The sequence below is a fragment of the Phycomyces blakesleeanus genome (genome assembly GCF_001638985.1).
Source record: "Phycomyces blakesleeanus NRRL 1555(-) unplaced genomic scaffold PHYBLscaffold_4, whole genome shotgun sequence".
Classification (NCBI taxonomy): Eukaryota; Fungi; Mucoromycota; class Mucoromycetes; order Mucorales; family Phycomycetaceae; genus Phycomyces; species Phycomyces blakesleeanus.
In genome coordinates this window covers 962,518-983,755 of record NW_017265137.1, presented here as the reverse complement: position 1 = coordinate 983,755, position 21,238 = coordinate 962,518, and the positions used below count along the sequence as shown (strand labels likewise).

The 21,238-nt window shown below is 34.4% G+C and overlaps 4 protein-coding genes across 4 annotated transcripts; 3 read left to right on the top strand and 1 right to left on the bottom strand.

The window, feature by feature from the left end:
- Positions 1 to 325: 325 nt before the first annotated feature.
- PHYBLDRAFT_60653 (hypothetical protein) lies at positions 326 to 6,233 on the top strand (the record flags this gene model as incomplete). Its single annotated transcript, XM_018440677.1, has 9 exons — positions 326 to 657; positions 1,049 to 2,876; positions 2,988 to 4,015; positions 4,205 to 4,784; positions 4,880 to 4,949; positions 5,083 to 5,279; positions 5,357 to 5,494; positions 5,696 to 5,918; positions 6,049 to 6,233. 9 exons carry the CDS (start codon positions 326 to 328, stop codon positions 6,231 to 6,233), a joined length of 4,581 nt encoding a protein of 1,526 aa, XP_018295561.1.
- A 341-nt stretch (positions 6,234 to 6,574) lies between these two features.
- Positions 6,575 to 8,217, bottom strand: PHYBLDRAFT_60652 (hypothetical protein; the record flags this gene model as incomplete). The annotated part of the gene is made up of 5 exons (XM_018440676.1): positions 6,575 to 6,599; positions 7,016 to 7,123; positions 7,413 to 7,572; positions 7,744 to 7,769; positions 8,006 to 8,217. Coding segments are annotated over 5 exons (531 nt in total), but the record flags the coding sequence as incomplete, so codon positions are not given.
- Positions 8,218 to 8,894: 677 nt separating this feature from the next.
- PHYBLDRAFT_60651 (hypothetical protein) lies at positions 8,895 to 11,751 on the top strand (the record flags this gene model as incomplete). Its single annotated transcript, XM_018440675.1, has 5 exons — positions 8,895 to 9,901; positions 10,143 to 10,263; positions 10,613 to 10,626; positions 11,445 to 11,464; positions 11,720 to 11,751. The coding sequence occupies 5 exons, from the start codon at positions 8,895 to 8,897 to the stop codon at positions 11,749 to 11,751; spliced, it is 1,194 nt and encodes a 397-aa protein (XP_018295559.1).
- Positions 11,752 to 19,105: 7,354 nt separating this feature from the next.
- On the top strand, positions 19,106 to 21,237 carry PHYBLDRAFT_164426 (hypothetical protein; the record flags this gene model as incomplete). Its single annotated transcript, XM_018435001.1, has 8 exons — positions 19,106 to 19,230; positions 19,349 to 19,455; positions 19,534 to 19,817; positions 19,879 to 19,988; positions 20,087 to 20,481; positions 20,577 to 20,857; positions 20,924 to 21,065; positions 21,152 to 21,237. 8 exons carry the CDS (start codon positions 19,106 to 19,108, stop codon positions 21,235 to 21,237), a joined length of 1,530 nt encoding a protein of 509 aa, XP_018295558.1.
- Position 21,238: the final 1 nt, after the last annotated feature.

The window sequence follows — 21,238 nt, the reverse complement described above, 5'->3', positions numbered from 1 at the left end:
TTTTAACTAATCTTTATTTCAATATAAATTTACAGTCTTAGTGAATGGCTCACTCACAGTAAAAAAGAGTAAGTTTCCTCTCTACTAAAAATCCATTAACAATAATAATAAGACACAGTACTTGAATTAATTTTATTAATTAATTTTGACTTGATTAATCATTTCATGATCGTCTTGTTTTATTAATACTTGTATATATATACATACATACAAATATATATATATATATGTCCATATATTTATCTATTTATTTACTCATATATCATATAGCTATTGCGAATTATGTGAATATCGGTTTACATTCACACCAATCTACAAAGAAGACATGCCAAGACGACTTCCTCTCAAAGTCCTCTTTCGACAATTCTTTTATCGACTGGGCTCGCTGATCAAAACACTTCTCCGGGGTCTCATCGTGACTACGGTTTGGTTGATCGTCCTGCCTTTATTTACTCTCTGGACCTGGAGACTCTGTTTCTGGACAGGAGAGCGCATTGGATACACAAATGATCCAAACAATGGAAATTTGCCCGAAAATCACCCGTCTCAGCAGAACACAACATTTGTAGAAACGTCTCCTTCTTCATCTTCTCCTGGATTCAATTTCGAGACCTTCTTTACTAATCCTGGATCAGCCTGGAGCTTTCTCAACAAAAGGTAAAAGTCAATAAGAATAATGAAATTAAAATAATGAAATAAAATAAAATAAAATAAGCATAAATTTAAAATTACATTAAAAGACAAAAGATAAAAGGGGGGGAAGAAGTTTTGTGGGTAGAAGAAGAAGAAAACAAGAAAAAGGAACAAAAGAGATGCGTGCTTTTTGCTATTAAAGGTTCAATAGAACCATATTTATTTGCACATCTGTCCATCTGTGCGTGCATGCTTTTCTTTTTGCTCTTTTCTTTTTTTGTGATTGTGTTGTCTGACAGCTCCCTAATTTTCGGGGCAAAATCCTTTTTTTTTATATATATATACATATATACATATATACACATAAAAAATTATATTATATTACATTATATTATATTATATTATGTATAAAAAGGGGGTTTTGGACCGATTGCTTCGAGGGTCAGATCATTACTGCCTCTGTAGTCGTCGTATTTGTCACTGCCTATCTTTTCAGGGAGTGGGTGATCCAAAACATGCCTATTGAAGAAGAACCTGATATGCCTGATCAACTCATGGAGTTTCCGCAACCTGTCAGAATCCCACCTAGAGATCACATTCCAAATCACCAACAATTACTTCAAGAGCAACAGCAACAACAACAGCAACAACAACAACAACAACAACAACAACAGCAACAACAATTTGCAGTCGAAACCTTAGTAGACGCAGTAGATGCATTGCGTGCCCGGGATAGAGAAAATCATTTTAATCAACATCAGATTGATCGTGTTCAACCTCAATTGCAACAGATCTGGGCAGAACTTGACGAACTTAGAACACCAGGCAACCGTAACAACAACATTAATATTAATAACAGTATCAATAATTCTAATCATCATAATCAAAACAACAACAACCAAAGTCGCCACAGTAGCCCTGGATATGATTCTGAATTGGATAATGACGCCGAAAGACACCAACAGCATGACAATAGAAGCATCCGTGAAGAATCTCCTTTACTCCACGGATATCCAACCGAAGAAGACAACCAGAGAGACAGGCGTCAAGAGCACAAGGCTAATGCAGGCGGAGTCCAGCCCAGCCGACAATCGTCTTCTGGCCTTCACACTACATCTACATCTACATCTACATCTACTTCTGCATCCACATCCACCACCGCCGGACGTTGGGATTACAATGGACACAACTGGCCAAGTGGATCTCAACTGCCACCCCCAAGCCGCTTTTATGAGTACCTTGACGACATGGACACCCAACCCGGAAGCAGCAGCACATCTAGTCGTGGCAATGCGAGTGTAGACACAGCAGCAGCCTATGGAGTAAGCGAACATGACATGTTCTCGGACGGATCACACCATAACATCAATAGTAACAGTAACAGTAACAGTAACACCAGCACTAGTACTAGCAGCAGCAGTAGTAGTAGCAGCAGCAGCAGCAGTAGCAGCAGCAGTAGCAACACCAATGATGATGATCACGATGACGACGACGATGATAACAATGTTGGTAGACAATTTGGAATACATAATGCTCGACATCTTCAAGGACTTGAAAACATGTTACGTCACACAAGCAACGGCAACGTCAACAACAACAACAACAACGTTGGTGGCGGTGCTGTTGATAATGATGGATGGGAAAGAGATCAAGGACTGAATATTGATCGCTTTAGAAACCGCGATTTGTTTGACGATGAAGGGTTCCCGCTACCTGAGCTTATTCGACAGAGAATATATGGTCGGATGCCTGGTAACCAGCATAGAACTGAGCTGAACCAACAACCTGAAAACGTTATGATCGATTTTGGAAGCAACAATATCAACCATGTCAACAATCTCAACAATCTCAATAACATCAATAGCTTCAATCGTTTCAATAACCTGAATAACCTTAACGATCTAAACGATTTGAACGATTTGAACGATCTGAACGATCTGAACGATCTGGAAAATCTGGACAATCTGGACAATCTGAACAATCTGAACAATTTCAACAACGATATGAATGGAAATGCCGCCGCTGCCGCTGCCGCTGCTGCGGTTGATGATGATGATGATTTTCAAAGGGAAGATGAACCATTTGATATGGGTGAAGGGCTTGATGGAATTCTAGAGGCAATCGGCATGCGTGGAAACCCTTGGATGCTTATTCAAAACTCGGTATTGATGTCATTGATGATCAGCTTGTGTCTTGGTGTTGCTGTTTGGATCCCATATGTACTCGGTCGCTTGCTGATTTTGGTACGTACCTTTTTCTTTATATAAATTATCTCTCTCTCTGTATGCTTTTATTAATCATTGATATTATGTTCTTTATGGATTCAACTTTTATCATTATTATTAAATGAATAGATTCGACCCATCAGCTTTATCCAAACTCCAATTTATATTATGCGTCTCATTACAGATCCATTAGTGGACTTTACTCTTGACAGAGTACTTCCGGCCGTTGTGTCTCTCTCCGAAAACTCAAAGTCTACCGATTCTCCAGACGTAGTTATGATCTTTTGGGAGACTGTAAAGACGTTTTTTGAAAAGGCAATCAAGATCATTATGGAAATCATTGGATCCAACGGAGAAAATCACCAATACGACCACGACAATAGCCACGACCATAATCTTAATCTTAGTAGCAACCAGCAATCCACAATTGCAGGTTTGATAGCCTTTGAAACCGGCATTCCGGATCTTTCGATGATTCAAGAGAAAGCAGAAATGATCGTCAGCCTTGCTCTCAAACGGTGGCACCAATTTGCAGTTGAACAGACCGGTATTGACCGAACAGTGTGTGTTTTGGTCGGATATGTGATTTTGGTTCTGTTTGGTTCCTGGTACCTCTCAAGAAGACAGCATGGCTCTCTGACCAGAAGAGGAGGAGCTGCTGTCGGTGCTGGTGCTGGTGCTGAAAATACATTGGAAGAAATCCTGAACCAACAAGGAATCTTTTTAAAGGTCGTGTGTTTTATTGGAATCGAACTGATTGCATTCCCAATTGTGTGCGGAATTTTACTTGACATCTCGACTCTTCCGTTGTTTGCCAATGCCTCGCTTGCCACTCGTCTGGCGTTCTACCGGACCAACCCGTTGTCTTCTTGCTTCCTGCACTGGTTTGCTGGTACAGGATTCCTGTTTCACTTTGCTGCGTTTATTGGACTATGCAGAAAGGTTATCCGGCCAGGTGTCCTATGGTTCATCCGTGATCCAAATGACCCCCAGTTCCATCCAGTGCAAGAAATGGTCGATCGCCCAGCGGTGACACTGTTCCAGAAGATCAGTCACAGCGCAATGATGTACTCTATCATGGTTCTTGTTGGAGTGGGAGTTCCAACCTATGCAATCGGGCACTATTTTGATGTGTATCCTCTTCGTTGGTCATTCGAGTAAGTTAATGATTTAATTGGAAACCTATACACACACACATATATATATATATAATGTATATAGGTGTTTTCTTGTGCGTGTGTGTAAATTGGGTTTATTATCTTTATTATTAACAAACCAAACCAAACCAAAAAAAAAATTCTGCCTTTTCCCTTTTTTTTTCTTTCTTTCTTTCTTTCTTTATTTAGTATTCCTTTGTCTACATTGGCTGTGGACCTTGTGGGACTTGAGATGATTTTGCCGCTTATTGTGCAACAGATCAATGGCCAAGACATTGCCAAGGATTGCTTGTTGGTTTGGTGGCGCGTTGTGTCTCGGTCGCTTAGACTGTCTTCGTTTATGCTGGGTGGTAGATACCCTGAGGAAGAGGGACGCCATGTGAGAAAGACCTTGATGGCCTGGCTATTGTTCAAGAAGGCAAGTGTGCCAGAACATGGATTTTCCGATGTGACTATCTCAAACCCAACAAACAACAACGAAAGGGGAAGAAGAGCAGGCGAAAACGAAAATGAACATGAATATTATGAAGGCTATGAGAACAATGATGATAGTGTTGTATTCGAAAAGGACGGAATGTTGGTCAGAGCACCAAAATTGGATGGAGTTCCTGTGGTTCCTGATCAGTCGATGCTTGTACCTGTGGACCCTGTTACTTTCGAGGCCATTGATGAAACCGAACGATTACGAGGACACCCTGCAGCATCTGGGTCTGATAATCAAGATGCAACCACTACAATTGTCTACATTCCATCACACTTTAAAGCCAGGGTAAGTTTAATGATGATGAAAATCATTACTATTATAAGGTGTGGTTTGTTGGTTATAACTTTTATTGATTTATATATATATATATATAAAATTAGGTTATTTTATTCTTGATTCTTTTGTGGATCTCAATTTGCATTGTTTTGGCTACCTTGACTATTGGGCCACGTAAGTCAATAATGATAATAATAATGATAATAATTGTTCTTATTTTGAAACAACAACAACGACAACAGAAAAAAGAAGAAAATTAGAGTATTGACATGTTTGTGCTTGTGTGCTTGTGCTTGTGTTTGTGCAGTTGTTTTGGGTCGACATTTGTTTAGTGCTTATTTTGCACCTAATACTAGGGTTCACGATCTGTACTCATTCGGACTTGGGGCATCCATTTTACTGGGTATTGCTGGTGCAGTTAAGACTGTGTTGGGATACCATGAATATTTCCAATCAGCCTCGGCTGCGGATAGAATTGAGTCTGTCAGGAAGTTGTGTATTACGGTAAATTATTTATTTTATTATTATTATTATTATTATATATATAGATATGTATTCTTAGTTTTCTTCTGATTTTCTAGGTTACGGGATTCCTATACTTGGGAATTGTGCTGGGTGTTGTTACCCCACTCTTGTTAGGAATTCTGATTGAATTATATGTGTTTATCCCAATTTCATGTGTCAAGGCCAATGATCCCATTACTCTATACATATCACAGGTAAAGAAAATAGCAAAAAGGAAGAATGCTAATAATAAGAAAGAAAGAAAGAAAGAAAGAGAGGGAAAAGGGATTAGACTTGGGAAAAAAAAGAAGGGAAAAGCATATATATATATATATATATTAATTAAATACTTTCTCTCTTTTTTTTTTTTACTCACACACACAATATATATATACAAACTTATATAATACAAATAGGATTGGCTTTATGGCGTCGTCTACATGTGTATAGCACGCGGGACGATCTATGTGCTACCCAACAACCGCTGGCAAAGACGGTTGGATCAGATATTTGGAAATGATCCTATGCAGCTGAACCCATGGGTTGTAACACGGTCAATTGCAGCACCAGTTGTCATGGCAGCTGTGGCAGCAATTGCTGTACCTGGCATAGTGGCATGGGGGCTGACACAGCTTTTAGGTAACTTTAAACTTGACTGACTTATAGTATATACATCTACATAATCAACAAAGAAAAGGCAAAGTATTAATATCAATGTCTCTCTTTCTTGTTTATTCATTTATTTATTTATGTATATTAATATAAAAAGGCGATAAGATTGACCAACTCGTTCTATTGCGCTTCATCTATCCTGCCGTCCTTTTGCTGCTGGTTCTAGTTGGGGCTTGGATACTGTGTGCCAGATTACTGAAAGTTTGGTTGCGTGTAGCCAGAGACGATGCTTACCTTGTTGGAAAGCAACTTCACAACTTAGATAGCCCAAGAGTAGAATGAAACAAAATGTAACGAAACAGAACGAAACGAAACCAAAAGAAACAGAATGAGATGGAGTTAAATAAGTAAATAAGTAAATGAATAAATACATGAATAAAAAAATTATTATTAATAATACACATGGTCGTGTGGGGTTGTAACAAAACACATAATGTTTAATTAGCTAGTTAGTTAACTATACACCATGAAACACATTTACACCCTCTATCTTATTCACTTCACACAAAAGGGGGGGCTCAAGAATACTAATATGTATATATTGAAACGTTTCAAAAACTATTCACATATTTAAACAAACAAACGTACGATGTGATGTGTGTGTGTGTGTATTTTAATGTAATTCATTGTCGTACAAAACCAATATGACTACACACAAAAAACAAAACAAAAAAAACAAAAAAGTTACAAGGATGAGAATCGCCACAGTTCAGCAGAATAAAATAATAAGGAGAAAATGGACCCCATGATTCATTTAATGAATCTCCTATTTGATCCCATGAGTAGGACACTTTTTCTTGCCTATAGTCGGGCCGGGGAAAAATCGTCAATTCCAAAAAAGAAATCTGATTTCTTTTTTCGCTAATCTAGTCGATTTTCCTCTTGCTCAAATTAGCAGCCAACTTTTATCGACTAAATTATCCAAAAAGTTACCAGTTATTTTCTGATCCCAAGATAGATTAAAATAATATTGAATTTATTTGTTGCTATTCACCCTTTCTTCTTTTATTAATTGTTAAAGAAAAATAAGTAATACCCACATTCCCTAATTATTCAAAGCTTACAGGATAACATCCAGTACATAAAGAATACGGTCCATAACTATATAAGACAGATATGCCTTTCCCAGACATCTAGGCGATATGGAATAGTATAATATTTTAGAATAAGCACTACAAATATATCAAGTTTTTGTGGAATAAGATATCTTACAAACGTATTCACAAGTCATATACCATTATCCTCATATATCGATCAAACCATACACAAAGATATACCAAAGTTGATCTCTTTCTTTCTATCTGGAGCCCAATGCTTGAAGCTCTTCCCCCCCTTAGAATACATTGACTCGAGTATGGTTTGGATTATTTAGATTGTTGGTCTACGTTGCAGTTTATCTAGTATTTATCCTAAGAACTCTTGTTTATATGCTATTATGCTTCTGTTCCTCATTAATTGTACCATTCAGTTAAAAAGGCTTTAAAAAAAAGACTGCAGTAAATCAATCCAATGGCTATTAAAGATAGTAGAGCATCTTTTAGAGATATATCGTTCCAGTTATTAAGAATAGCATTAGAAAAGGCTCCAATATAACATTTAACAGAAGAGAAAACCAGCAAAGCTACCTAAAAATTGGCTATATGAGCAATCTTTACTACACTACCGCTTATAAGCAATGTCACATAATCGCTATTGTTTATGTTTGGTGCTTATATTACTTCCTCCATCATTAACCAATCGAGTAAAAATATGACTAGGTAAATTTAAATATAAATACGAGAACAATACTTACGGGGATAGGGTTTTTCTTTATAGACGCTACAGCAATATATTTAATAATCCTGTTCGCCAGCGTACGTCGTTAAATATCAGGTTAATTCAACCAGATAACTGATGGAAAAAAATGCTTTATATAGTAATTTATTTAACTCCGTGTGGATATATTTGTCAGCTACATGATAGAAAAAAACACCATATATTGACCTGGTAATTGGAAAAATTCTAAAATAAGGATTTTAATTACCAAAAGCAATGTACTAATCTACCTCGCTTACAAGTCCCACTTTCTAAAAGTAAATGTAAAATAAACCACTACCAAAGTATAAATACCAACAAGGTATTTTAGTAATACAATAAAATGCGGAGGCTGAGTAATCGCAGGGTAGTTATCTGGTTGAATTAACCTGATATCTAACCGCGCACGCTGGTGAACAGTATTAGTAAATAGAATCACACACTCGCAAATACTTGTATACACGTCTATACACAAATATATTCAGCGATAGGTATAATGAATAGTAATAGTAATGATGGCTCTTTTCTCTTCCTTTATATAATATATATATATAAAAGATATTTATCTATGTTACTATTATATTTGATAATCTTTGTGGGGTGTGGAATCTTATTATTCTGTCGTTAGGATAGTAAATTACAGCTGTTTTGACTCGTATAGTTTTTATACTTTATTATTATTTAATATATATCATATATATATTTATAATATAAATTTAAACATTTATAAAATTTTCAAATCCTTTGTTCTTCTTCTTCTTCTTCTTTTTCTTCTTCTTTTTTTTCACTATTATTTTTCATATTTAAAATAATCAAAATATATATTTACACATTAATTTTAAATTTAAATTTAAATTTTATTTTATTTTATCTCATTTTATTTCATTTCATTTCATTTCGTTTGTAAGTACAAATTTCTCTTAAACCTCTTCTTCCTCTTCTTCTTTATAGACCAAAGAAAGAAAGAAAAAAGCAAGATTATTTCAAGTTTTAACATTTATTTGTAAATAGGTTGAATTTATTTTATATAATTAGATATAAAAAAAAATTACAACTAAAATCAAGTCAAATCAAATCAAATTATATCCAATAATATACAATAACACAAGAAAAGACAAGACAAAACAAGACAAAAAAAAACAAGAAAAAATGAGCACCTATTCAGAAGTAAATCCTTTGTACAATCATCACCTTCGTCGTGCAAGGCACACAAAGAGTTATCACCATTCAAACCAAAGCAGCAATAATATCCACAATAATGGCACCAATATAATAATGGCACCAATATCATCACCATTGCCAGCGCCTGTACCAGTACCAGCGCCAGTACCAGTACCAGTACTAGCACCACCAGCATCAGCATCACCATTATCATTATCATCACACGGAAACCCAGTTTATCATCCCATGAGCCCGGCCTCAGGGATACGAGGAGGGGGAGAGTCACAAGAAAAACACAGGACACCGACACATTTTATCCCAACCCCAACCCACCACTATAACTATAATTATAACCATAGCAACCACAGCAACCACAGCAACCACAGCAACCATAGTAACCATAGTAACCACAGCCAAATTCCATCGTCTATGGGTCTGTCTTCCTCCTCCCCATTATCATCCTCATCACCAGGAACCACAATCACGCGTTCATCAAATCCGATTCCTCATTTACGCTCTCCTCCTTCCCCTTCTCCTACTTCTTATCTATCGCCACCACACCAACAGATTCTGTCATCCACCATCACCACACCAACACCAACAGCATCAAACCTAAACTCAAACCTAAACTCAAATGGACTCTCATTCTCGCTTTCGCTCTCAAATTTGAATTCAAATTCGACTTCGAATTCACTTTCGCTCTCGAATAGCTCGTTTTCCCTTTCAAACTCTACATGGCTTATTTTTATGGACGAGAAATGGATTCCGTTCGACGTTCCAAACCAAGCCAAATTGGAACACACTCTTTCACTGGGTGGAACCTTTGTGGATATCACCGACTCCCACTTCCCAAACGTCAAGCGTGTGCGAGTATTCCCCAAAAGCAGCTATCTCAGCTATCTTGGCGTAAAATACAGACTGTCTCGCATCATAGAACCCGATGCCTGGCTAGACCATGCAACTCTCCAGAGAGATAGAGACAATCTAGAGGCCAAGTCAAAAGGAGGAAGCTCTGAAACACCAGATCCTAAGCTCTGGAGCATCATCCACTCCTTTGGATCACTTGGATCACCTTTGGCCACCTTATAAAAACAAAGACAGAAAGATAAAGAAGAAAAGAGAGCGAGAAAGGAAAGAAGAAGAAGGAATGAAAAGAGAAAGAAAGAAAGAAAGAAAGAAGAAAAAAGAGAAAAGAAAAAACGATAATGATAATGATAATGATAATGATAATGACAGTGACAGTGACAGTGACAATGACAATGCCAACGATAATAGTAATATTAATATTAATATTAATATCGATATTGATATTAATGATGATGATGATGGTAGTACTGATGATAGACTTATAGACAAAGTAAGAGAAGAGGAGGAAGAAGATATAATAATGGCTGATAATTATTATCAATACTATTATCAGCATCATCATCATTATCATTATTAATATTATTATTATAACCCTTTTTATATATATATTTTTCTTTAATTTTTGCACAAAAACTTTTCTTTGTTTCTTTCTTTCTTCTTACTTTATATCCTTTATACCTGTAGACCACCCCACATCTTTTACCTTCATACTTACCCTTACCTCCACACACTCTCCTTTTATGTTATCTTATTTTTGTACATCTTCTTATTCTTATTCTTTTGATTGAATTTTGTCGTAATTGTATTTTTATGTATCTGTATGTATGTATTTGCTGTAGTACAGTGTACGAGTGTAAGAAGAGAGAGAGAGAGAGAGATAAAGAAGGAGGCAGAGGAGGAAAAGAGATATAATATACAACAAATACTAGACTACACTCTACACATCACATTATATAAAATACATACATACATATATATATATATTACCTTTTCTATTACTACTATTATTACTACTATTACTATTACCCTTATTGTTATCCTTATATTACCATACACACACACACACACACACACACACATACATACATACATACATACATACATACATATATATATATGTATGTATGTATTTTATATATACACAAGTATTTTCTCTCTTGAACACTTTAATAACAAATCTATATATATATATATATATATAACGGTTGCATAGTTTTTGAATATATACGTATGGCAAAGAAGTATTTACATATATTATTATTAAAGTATTGCCTTGAGAGGTAGAAATAGACAAACAAAAAGAGAGAGAGATGATAAACGGAGTTTCCCATTAAAGATTTCCTATCTTGTCAGCTGATAAAACTCTCTTTTCTCTCCCTCCTCTTCTTCTCTCTCTCTCTCTTTCTGTAAATGTTGTTACTACTAGCTTCGTTAAGTCTCGTAAAAAAAATAAGCCTAAAGCTAAATATAATTATATTTTACAATTAAAGTAATTACATCAATTAGAAGCATAGTCATTACTACTGTTGTTGCTGTTACAAATTATTATATGATATTTAATAAACTATATTTATTTATTTATTTATTTATTTATTTATTTATTTATTTGTTTTGAATACAAATCACAGTCATGAAAAAAAAAGAAACTTTTTTTTTGCTATGTGTATATAGATATATTGTGTATTGTATTGGTTGGTAGGTTGCTAGGTTGCTAGGTTGCTAGGTTGCTAGGTTGGTTACACTATCAAAACAGGTTACACGTATCCAAATTAAATATAAAAAATAAATAAATAAAAAAATATAAAATAAATAAAAAAAAAAAAGAGAGAGAGAGAATAAAGGCACGGGTTACAATCATAATAATAATAAAAGGTTTTAGGTATGTAAAACAGGTAGCAGGCCACGTGTAGAGTACATTGAATATAATATAATATAGAATGATATTGATAGGGATAGTGATAGTGATAGTGATCAATAAGCCACCTTGTAGAACAATGACCATTTATTTATTGGAATCTCATACAATATTGTATTCACTTCCAATACATACAGAAGCACTCTTTTTTTTGTATGTTTTTAAAATAAAAATTAAAATATATATATAAATAAATATATTACACGTTGCCTCGATGTGCCGTGGTTCCGGCTAATGTGCTACGGCGTGTCACCGAGGCACACGATACAACGTTTGTTACGGAAAGAAAGAACGAAGGAAAAAGAAAAAGAGAAAAATCTTACTTCCGTTCCATTCCATGTTCCTTCAATCATATATATATATATATATATATATATACAGTGTAGTTAGATGGCTTATATAGTAGACTACATAAGGCTATATAATTTATCTTGAGCGTGCAATTCTACGAGCACCAGGTTCTTTTGTAGTAATAGATGATTATAGTAATAGTATATTCAGACTATTATATTTTATTCAATTCAGTTCAGTTTAATGGTATCTATATGTACAGTGTGTTTATTGGTAGATTGACTTGCTGATTGAATTTATCTATTTTTTTATTTAATTTATTTATATATTATAAATGATAGTAATAGTAATAGTAATTCTCTGTCAATTTTGGCGCCACAGTGCCACGCTTTTCGACCCTATAGTATTGGTATTATTATTTTCAATTATTTTATCAAAAAATACGTATATGAATAAGAATATCCATAAAGCTATATAGCTATGTATAAATTTGTCTTTTGACAATTGAGCCTTACTCGATTATGATTGTATTACCAGAAAATAATAATAATTAAAGACAGCAATAGAAAAACGTGCAGTTTTTGGGAATTGAACAGACTGTTTATTATTTATTTTATATGTATGTGCCAAAAATAAATAAATCGTTCGATTATGTACTTCTTTTTTTGTATTTGCTTAGGGTTAGTATCATTAGTACACTTTTGGTATTTATTCTGGGCTGGGTATCGCAAGGCACAGACTGAAAATAATGTAAGAAATATCGATACAAACCTATTGAACGGACGATGAATATGTGAGGAACGTGCACTATATTAAAATACATAAACAAATGAAAGAATAAAAGGTGTCTTACTAATACTGTAAAAAATGGTAGTGATGGTATTAAGCAATGTACATAATATTCATTCATCTATATATCTATTTTGAAATGCCTGTACTTCTTGTTTCAATAATATAAATTACTCTTTAAAGCCAAATTCAATTCAATTCAATTCAATTTGATTCGATACGATACAATACAATACAATACAATACAATTTCTGGTTTTTGGCTTGTACATCCTAATTCCCTGCACTCATCTCACAACGTGGCTTACACTTTATTCTTATTTTTTACGAGATTGTGAAACTCTGGAAGGAAAAAGAAAAAGGGAAGCAGTCAATCTAGGACAGTCTATTTGACTATGTAAGCAACTCCTACGTACATAGATACATTCAGACAGACAATCATAGACACAGGCATAGACATATGCTTACGAATTGTTTGGTAATACTCTTGTACGATACAAATAATCCGAGATCGGCAGTTGTACGTGTGTGTGCATGTATATATATATATTGCCCAAATGCAACAATACAATACAATAAATAAAGATCTCTCTCTCTCTCTCTGTTTTTGTACGCTTATTTGGAATCTACCAGAACAGGAAGGAACCCATCACTTTTCCCCCAATTCACAATAGAATATTACACTCACTGTTCTGACGACGCTCTTGAATACAAATATATATAAATATAAATATACATATACATATGATTACAAAAGAAGAAGTGGGAATTTCATCACACCATTGAATACTTGGATCAAATTGAATCGAATTGAATTGAATGAAATCAAATCAAATTGAATTGAATAATACTGGAATAATTATTTTCTTTATTCCTTAAAACTTACAATAATCTAGTAAGCAAACAAACAAACAAACAAAACATTTCATCATCTTATAGTCTTCATTTGTTTAACGACTAAATTATTTACCGGGCCAAGGGAAAACAATAAAAAAAACGCTATACATTGTATGTGTGTTTGTAGTATAAGTGCAAGTCTAATGAGTATAAAGAAGAATAAGCATTAAAAAAAAAAGACTTTAGACTCGATTTGGCTTATGTGTTCCTCTTGAATATCATCATCATAGACATCATCATCATAGGCATTGAAGTCATTAATACTATTTCCGGTGCAAAAGTATTTGAAAACTTAATAGAATACAAATATTTATATATAGTTATGGGACAATCAAAATCAAAATCAAAATCAAAATCAAAATCAAAATAAATATAGATATTTCTTATACAATTATACAACTATATATATACCCTGTACACAAATTGTGCGCGCACACACATACACAAAGAAAGGTGAATATTACAGGCATCATTACTATGATATATTTACACTATAGAAGAAAGAAGAGAAGAATAGAATAGAAGAGATGAGAAAGAATGATTATAATTGTATTAGAGTACAAGAATCTTTGTATCATTTAATCTTTCATTATGAATGGTCCACTAGACTTTGGTAGGTCCAAGTCAGTAATGAATTTTTTAGACTAAAGTGTGTGGACCAATGAAATATCAAATTAGAGCAATCTATTTTGGATATTTTTATTTTTAATTATTTTTTTAATTTTTATTTTTGGTGTCTATATAAAAACTACTGCTCTCTTCATTTGTCGTTTGTTCTCTTGCTACGGCCTCGAAACAAACAAAAAGACCAAAGGCTACCGAATCTTTTTTTTTGTTCTTTTCTTCCTCTACTTTACTACTGCACTACTTGCCTATTACCTTTCTCTAAGACCATAATTATAATATATATATTATATCCATATATAAAAATCCGTCCCTTCCCCCCCCCCCCCCCTTTTTTTTATCCTCCATTTATAAGCCCCAGAAACAAACCTGAACCAAAACCTTCATTCACTGTATCTCAAATTCACAGACGAACAGACGAATTTTTAATTATCATGCAATTCAACCCAATAACCTCACCTACCGGCTACGCTACCAACCAAACCTATACTCTCAATGATTCTTATCTTGGAATCTCGGACCAACCTAATCCGATACCCCTTGCAGTAACCAAATCTACAATAACCGCAAACGCAAATACAAACGCATATACAAATACAAGCACAAACACAAATACAAATGCAAGCGAAAATACAAATGAAAACCCAAATAGAACAAACACAAATGATACCGCTGCTGCAGCTGTAAATGCAATCACAACTGCAGCCGCCACCGCCACCCCAAAGAACGAAAAACCCAAGCGTAAACAGGTCAAGAACGCATGTGGTAATTACCCTTTTTTCCTTCTTTTTAACAATAGAACATATGTCACACAGGGGAAATTTCCGTCTCGGCATTTCGACTTATTCATACAAACTGTGTTCCAGCAACCAATTAACTAACTAAAAAAAACGCCTTCCTCCTTCCTTTCTTCTTTCCTTCCTTTCCCCCCCTCTTTTTTTTATACATAAATGTATTTTAGTCAATTGCCAAAAAGCATGTAAAAAATGTGACGATGGAAGACCGTGCCAAAGATGTCTTAAACTTGGTTTGACTCTAACATGCTCTAATTCCGAACGTAAAGAACGTAAAAAGGGTATGAAGCGTGGTCCATACAAGAAACGACAGAGACAAACCTCTTCGTCTTCTATATCTTATGATCAAGGTAAGCATAATAAAACAACAAACAATAAATAATGAAATAAAATCTCACATTATTATTATTTTTATTTTTATTTTTATTTTTATTATTTATTTTTTCAAGGTTCCTACATGGCAAATGAATGGTATCCTAACCATGGATATACAGCTCCCTCGTGCGCGGTACCGATAGCCCGAGAAGCGCAAAAGAGAGAACCAACTCTCTGGTTAGAAGAACAGCAGCATCAAGTGTACCCGACCCTTTCGACTGAAGAAAGTGCTCTGGTACATGCATTTCCAATGTTGGACACCGGCTACATTCAGGCCTCAACCACCCCTTCACTTGCCCAGTCCTCGCCTCTCTCTAGCCCTCACTCGGGTGACGAGGCTTACCAGATCTATCCCGGATCAACCTCTCCTATTTCACTTGTGTTCTCTCAGGGACAATCAGACTTCTGTGCTGCAACTCAACCACCTGCTACTGCCACCACTACTACTACTACTACTACTACTAGTGCTGCAGCTGGAGCTGATTCTGGAGCTATTACTAGTACCACCGCCACTACAGGTACCATTGTTGGCGTTGAGGTAACCCCCAATGAAAACTGGTGGATGCCGGCAACAACGACCACTGACCAGACAACCAAAACAGCCAAAACAACCAAAACAACAACAATAACAACGACGCCTTACCTCGTCCAACCCACCACAGAATCTACCCCTGGTTTTGTCCCATCATACTCACTCGGGCCCATCAGTCCAGTCATCAATGGCGTCACATTTGAACTTCCCATATCTCTTCCTGTGACATCTTACCAAGATAATATTATTATTACTCAACCAATGTATTATTCCCACCAACAACAGCCACAAAATTATCTACAACAACAACAACAACAAAATTATCAACATCCCGTAAAGGAAATCATGCCTTGTATTGATGTTCCTTCTCAATCATGGCTTGATCAGCTTATTCAACCTATTCAACAGTTACAACAGCCACAAAATTATTATCAAATCCAACAAAATAATTTTTATCAGCAGCAGCTAATGCAGCAACAACAACAACAACAACAGCAACAGAAACATCAACAAAACACTTGGCAATCATCTATGGGCACTCGCTTCTAGAAAACCAATACCACCCAAAAAAAATCAATAATAATCATAGTACTATAATTCCACTCAAGCACAAGGACAAGCCCCCCTTTTCTCTTCTTCTCACTTTCACTCTCGCTCGCCCTCTCCATCGTACAGACCTTGACTTTGTTAATTACCACCGCAACCAATAACAGCCATAACAACACCGACCTGAAAAAAAAGAAACAGTACATATATATATATATATAACATCAGCAACGACAAAACCATTACGAACCTCTTTTAATTAATGCCATTCTTCTCTTAACTCCATTTCTTTTCTTTTTGTTCTTATGCCCTTAATATTTCTCTTTTCTAAATCTTCTTTACAGCATTATACTCTTTGTTTACTGTACATACATCACACATTCTTCTATTATTATTTGTCATCTCTTTACTAGGCTTCATTTTCTTTTTCTTTCTTTAATTACCAAAAAAACCCCCAAAAATTCCTTTTATATTTTGTACTCATTTATTAAAATAATATTAATATTAATATTAATACCAATACTGTTATTGTTTAATGCTATTGTTATTCGTATTAACTATTAACTATTATTCTCACGACTTGACTTGACTTGACCTGCTTTGTCTTGTCGTCTATGTTTTTCTTATTTTACTCTTCTACCTTAACATGCAATTACTTTTTATTATTTCACTCTCTTATTTTTATATATAAAAATCTACTGTTAGACAAACAAAATTTTTTGTTTTTTTTTTTCTTTTTCCTTTCACTTCATCCCATTTAGACCTTTACTCTTATTATTATTATTACTATTATTATCCATATTCTTTAATTTCATATACATAATATCATAATATCATATACATAAAAAAAAACAGTTGAATTGCACCTCTTTATCTCTCAATATATTTTTATGTATATATACATACATCTTTATCTAAAAATATCTTGGCAATTTGGTTGGATTTTCCTTTTTATATATATAAAATGTATTTATAGAAATGTTTCAAATAAATTTTATAATCATAATTAAAATTGAAGAAAATTATTATTATTATTATCTTTCTTTTTTTTTATATAACTCTCGTTGCTATGACGACAAAATCTCAATAATAAGTTTCTAAAAAGAAAAAGCTCTATTTAAGCAAGATATACATGCACGCACAACATACGTACAACATCACACGCACGCACGCACGCACGCACGTACAACACACACATACACAAAAATATATTAGTGAATTTAAACCAATCATATTCCTTAAAAACTAGTCTTTAGCTCTCTTGATTGGGTCATTTTAATGTCATTTCTGTTTATATACAGTTTTTTCTTTTAAAAAAAAAGATTTATCCCTTTTACAGTGTATTCAATTGAATCGCAGCTTTTATTTTATTTTATTTTATTTTCAGGCACAAATCCTTCATTTTTTTTTTTTGATCATTTTCAACAGTTGACAATGATATAGTTATAATTGTTACTGCTACAACTGATAATGATAATAATTATCACAATATATTTGTAATTGAATTACTCGAATGTTTAGTATCGTAAATTTGTTCCTTTATTGTTATATATTTCATATTTTGCATTATTTATTTATTTTTAAAAAAAAATTTTTTTAGTTTATCAGTACAATATTACTATATGTAAAATTAAAGGCGGGGAGGAGGATATCACATTATCTGGAGTAATTCAATTTTATTTTATTTTTCTGGGGGAGTGGGAAGTTTATCTGCCAAATAAATGTATACATATATAAAAGATAATAATAAAGCCGGTATAGGGCTAGAAAACAGTGCTAAAATGGCAATACTAATAATAATGGTGTAGGCTACACTACGGAAAAAATAAATAAAGACAATGTCACTTTGATTCGGTATATCAAGCCACACGGTAAATTATGCTTCTATGTATACTGCCGCAATAACACCCCCTAAAACTTAAGAAAACATTCGGTAAACTTATAATTGACTTGATTGAATTGATTTTCTTTATATATATAAAACACACAAGCAAAAGAAGAAGAAGAAGATGTTGGAATTGTGATTCTAAAATCGTAAATGTGTGTATGCGTACATTTTTGTTAAATAAAGAAAAGAAAACATTATTATTCTGACTTTTAAAATAAAATCTGGGAATTAAGTTTATAGCCAATGTGTTTTCTTTTTGGTTTATGATTAAAAAATTATAATTATTATTCCCGCATTGAAACCCCTCTCTATTGTGTTCTTTTATGACGATCTTTAACTAGCCTTTCTTTCTTTTCTTTGTCTTTTCCTTAATAAGAACATCCCTGACGTTATGTCTGAATATATCTATATAATTTTTTTTTATATAGATAACTTATTTAACTTCAAAAGAATATACAATCTATAAAAAAAAAATCAAATAAATAAGAATAAAAAACAAACATGTGGGTTCAGGCTTTGTTCTTATTTTTTTTTAACCTTTTTATTTTATCTATTTATCTTTACCTTTTGATAAGAAAGTTAACCCCCCCCCCCTTTCTCCCTTCAACCACTTGTACTTTACTCAGAAACCGATCAATAATACACTACAATATCCAAGAACCAAATCAAATCAAATCAAAAGATGACTCTATTTGTATGCGCAATTGACCAAGGAACCACGTCCACTAGATTCCAGATATTCAATCAGGAAGGAGCATTTGTCACATCACACCAAGAACAACTAAGACAGATTTACAAAAGACCAGGGTATAAAAAAATACATCGCATTATATATCTCTTATAGCCTGAATTTACTTTATTAAATTTTATTTAATTTAATTTGATCTAATCCAATTCAATTTCATATTACTTGTTTGTGGAGTAGGTGGATCGAACATGATCCAAAGGAGATTCTTAGATCAGTAGTTACATGTGCAGAAGAAGCAATCCGAAGATTCGAACTAATGGGCCATTCTACCAAACATATCAAGAGTAAATAATCAAAGCATAAAACATTTTGATTTGCTTATTCACAAAATATATAACAATTTGTCTTATTATTTCTGTTAGGCCTTGGTATCACAAATCAAAGAGAAACCACAATTGTGTGGAACAAAGATACGGGTGAACCTTTGTACAATGCAATCGTCTGGGGAGACACACGAACAAACAAAATAGTCCAACGCCTTCAAAAGAAGGATACGTCTAAACTTCAGAAAATGACCGGTCTACCACTGCACAATTACTTTTCGGCTCTCAAACTTGCATGGCTAATGAAACACGTACCTGCAGTCAAGACTTCTATAGAGAAAGGACAGGCAATGTTTGGGACGGTGGATAGTTGGCTTATCTGGGTAAAGTTTATTTATTATTTTAAAATATATATATAAATGTTAAATAACATATGCATATTAGAACTTGACAGGTGGACCAAATGGAGGTGCTCATGTCACAGATGTAACCAATGCAAGTCGAACAATGTTGATGAACCTTGAGACACGCGCATGGGATCCTATTTTACTAGAGTAAAGAAAGAAAAGAAAAAAAAAGAAACTCGTTTACAATAACACATCTTTATTAAACTAATCTTTTTATAAATATATATCATTTGTCTCCCCATTAGATTCTTCGGTGTTCCAGAATCAATCTTACCAGAAATCGTGTCTTCGTCAGAACATTATGGAGATGTTGAACTCATAAAGGCAATCAAAGGTTTACCTATCTGCGGCTGTCTTGGTGACCAGCAGGCTGCTTTTGTGGGCCAAAAATGTTTTGAGCCTGGCGAGATCAAGAATACATATGGAACCGGTGCATTTATGCTTCTTCATGTCGGAGACACTCCGGTCTGTTCCAAACAAGGTCTTATCTCAACCATTGGATACCAGCTAGGCCGCGATGGTCCGGTTGGGTATTGTCTAGAGGGGTCAATTGGCGTGGCTGGATCAGCTATTGAATGGCTCAAAGACAACATGGGTATTATTGAAAATGTAAAACAAGTAGATGAATTGGCTTCACAAGGTAAATTACATTCCTATATACACATACAATTGACTGCTTGATTTTCTTTTATTTATTTGTTTATTTGTTGGTTGTGTATTTCTTTGGAACTCCAGTTGATGATACAGGTGGCGTTGTGTTTGTAACTGCCTTCTCGGGTTTGTTTGCTCCTTACTGGCGTGACGACGCGCGTGGTACCATTGTCGGCTTAACTCAGTTCACAAATAAGTGCCATTTGACGCGTGCCACTCTTGAGGCTGCGTGTCTTTCAACACGTGCAGTTTTGACAGCCATGCGACAGGAAGGCCATGTTGAACTCAAGACATTAAAGGCTGATGGCGGTCTGTCCAATTCTGATGTGTGCATGCAACTCCAGGCAGATACACTGGGTATTCCCGTAGGCAAGTGATTTTCTTTGTACCGTTAGCTGTACCATTTGGTGTATTAATTATATATTATAGAGCGACCAGCTATGCGTGAGACTAGTGGGTTAGGAGCAGCATTTGCAGCTGGTCTTGGTTGTGGTCTCTGGAAAGACCTTGAAACTGTAAGATCACTGTATGTAGAGGGAGCTGATGTATTTGAAGCCGATATAAATAATAAAGGTAAGACAGAAGAGTAATTCAATTTGATTCTTACAGATATTTATATTTATAATATGTGTAATACTAATACTAATAATGATATCTAGATCGTGAAGCAAAGTATACAATGTGGGAAGAGGCTGTTAAAAGAAGTTATGGATGGACACAAGTTTACAATGATGACTCTGAATAAT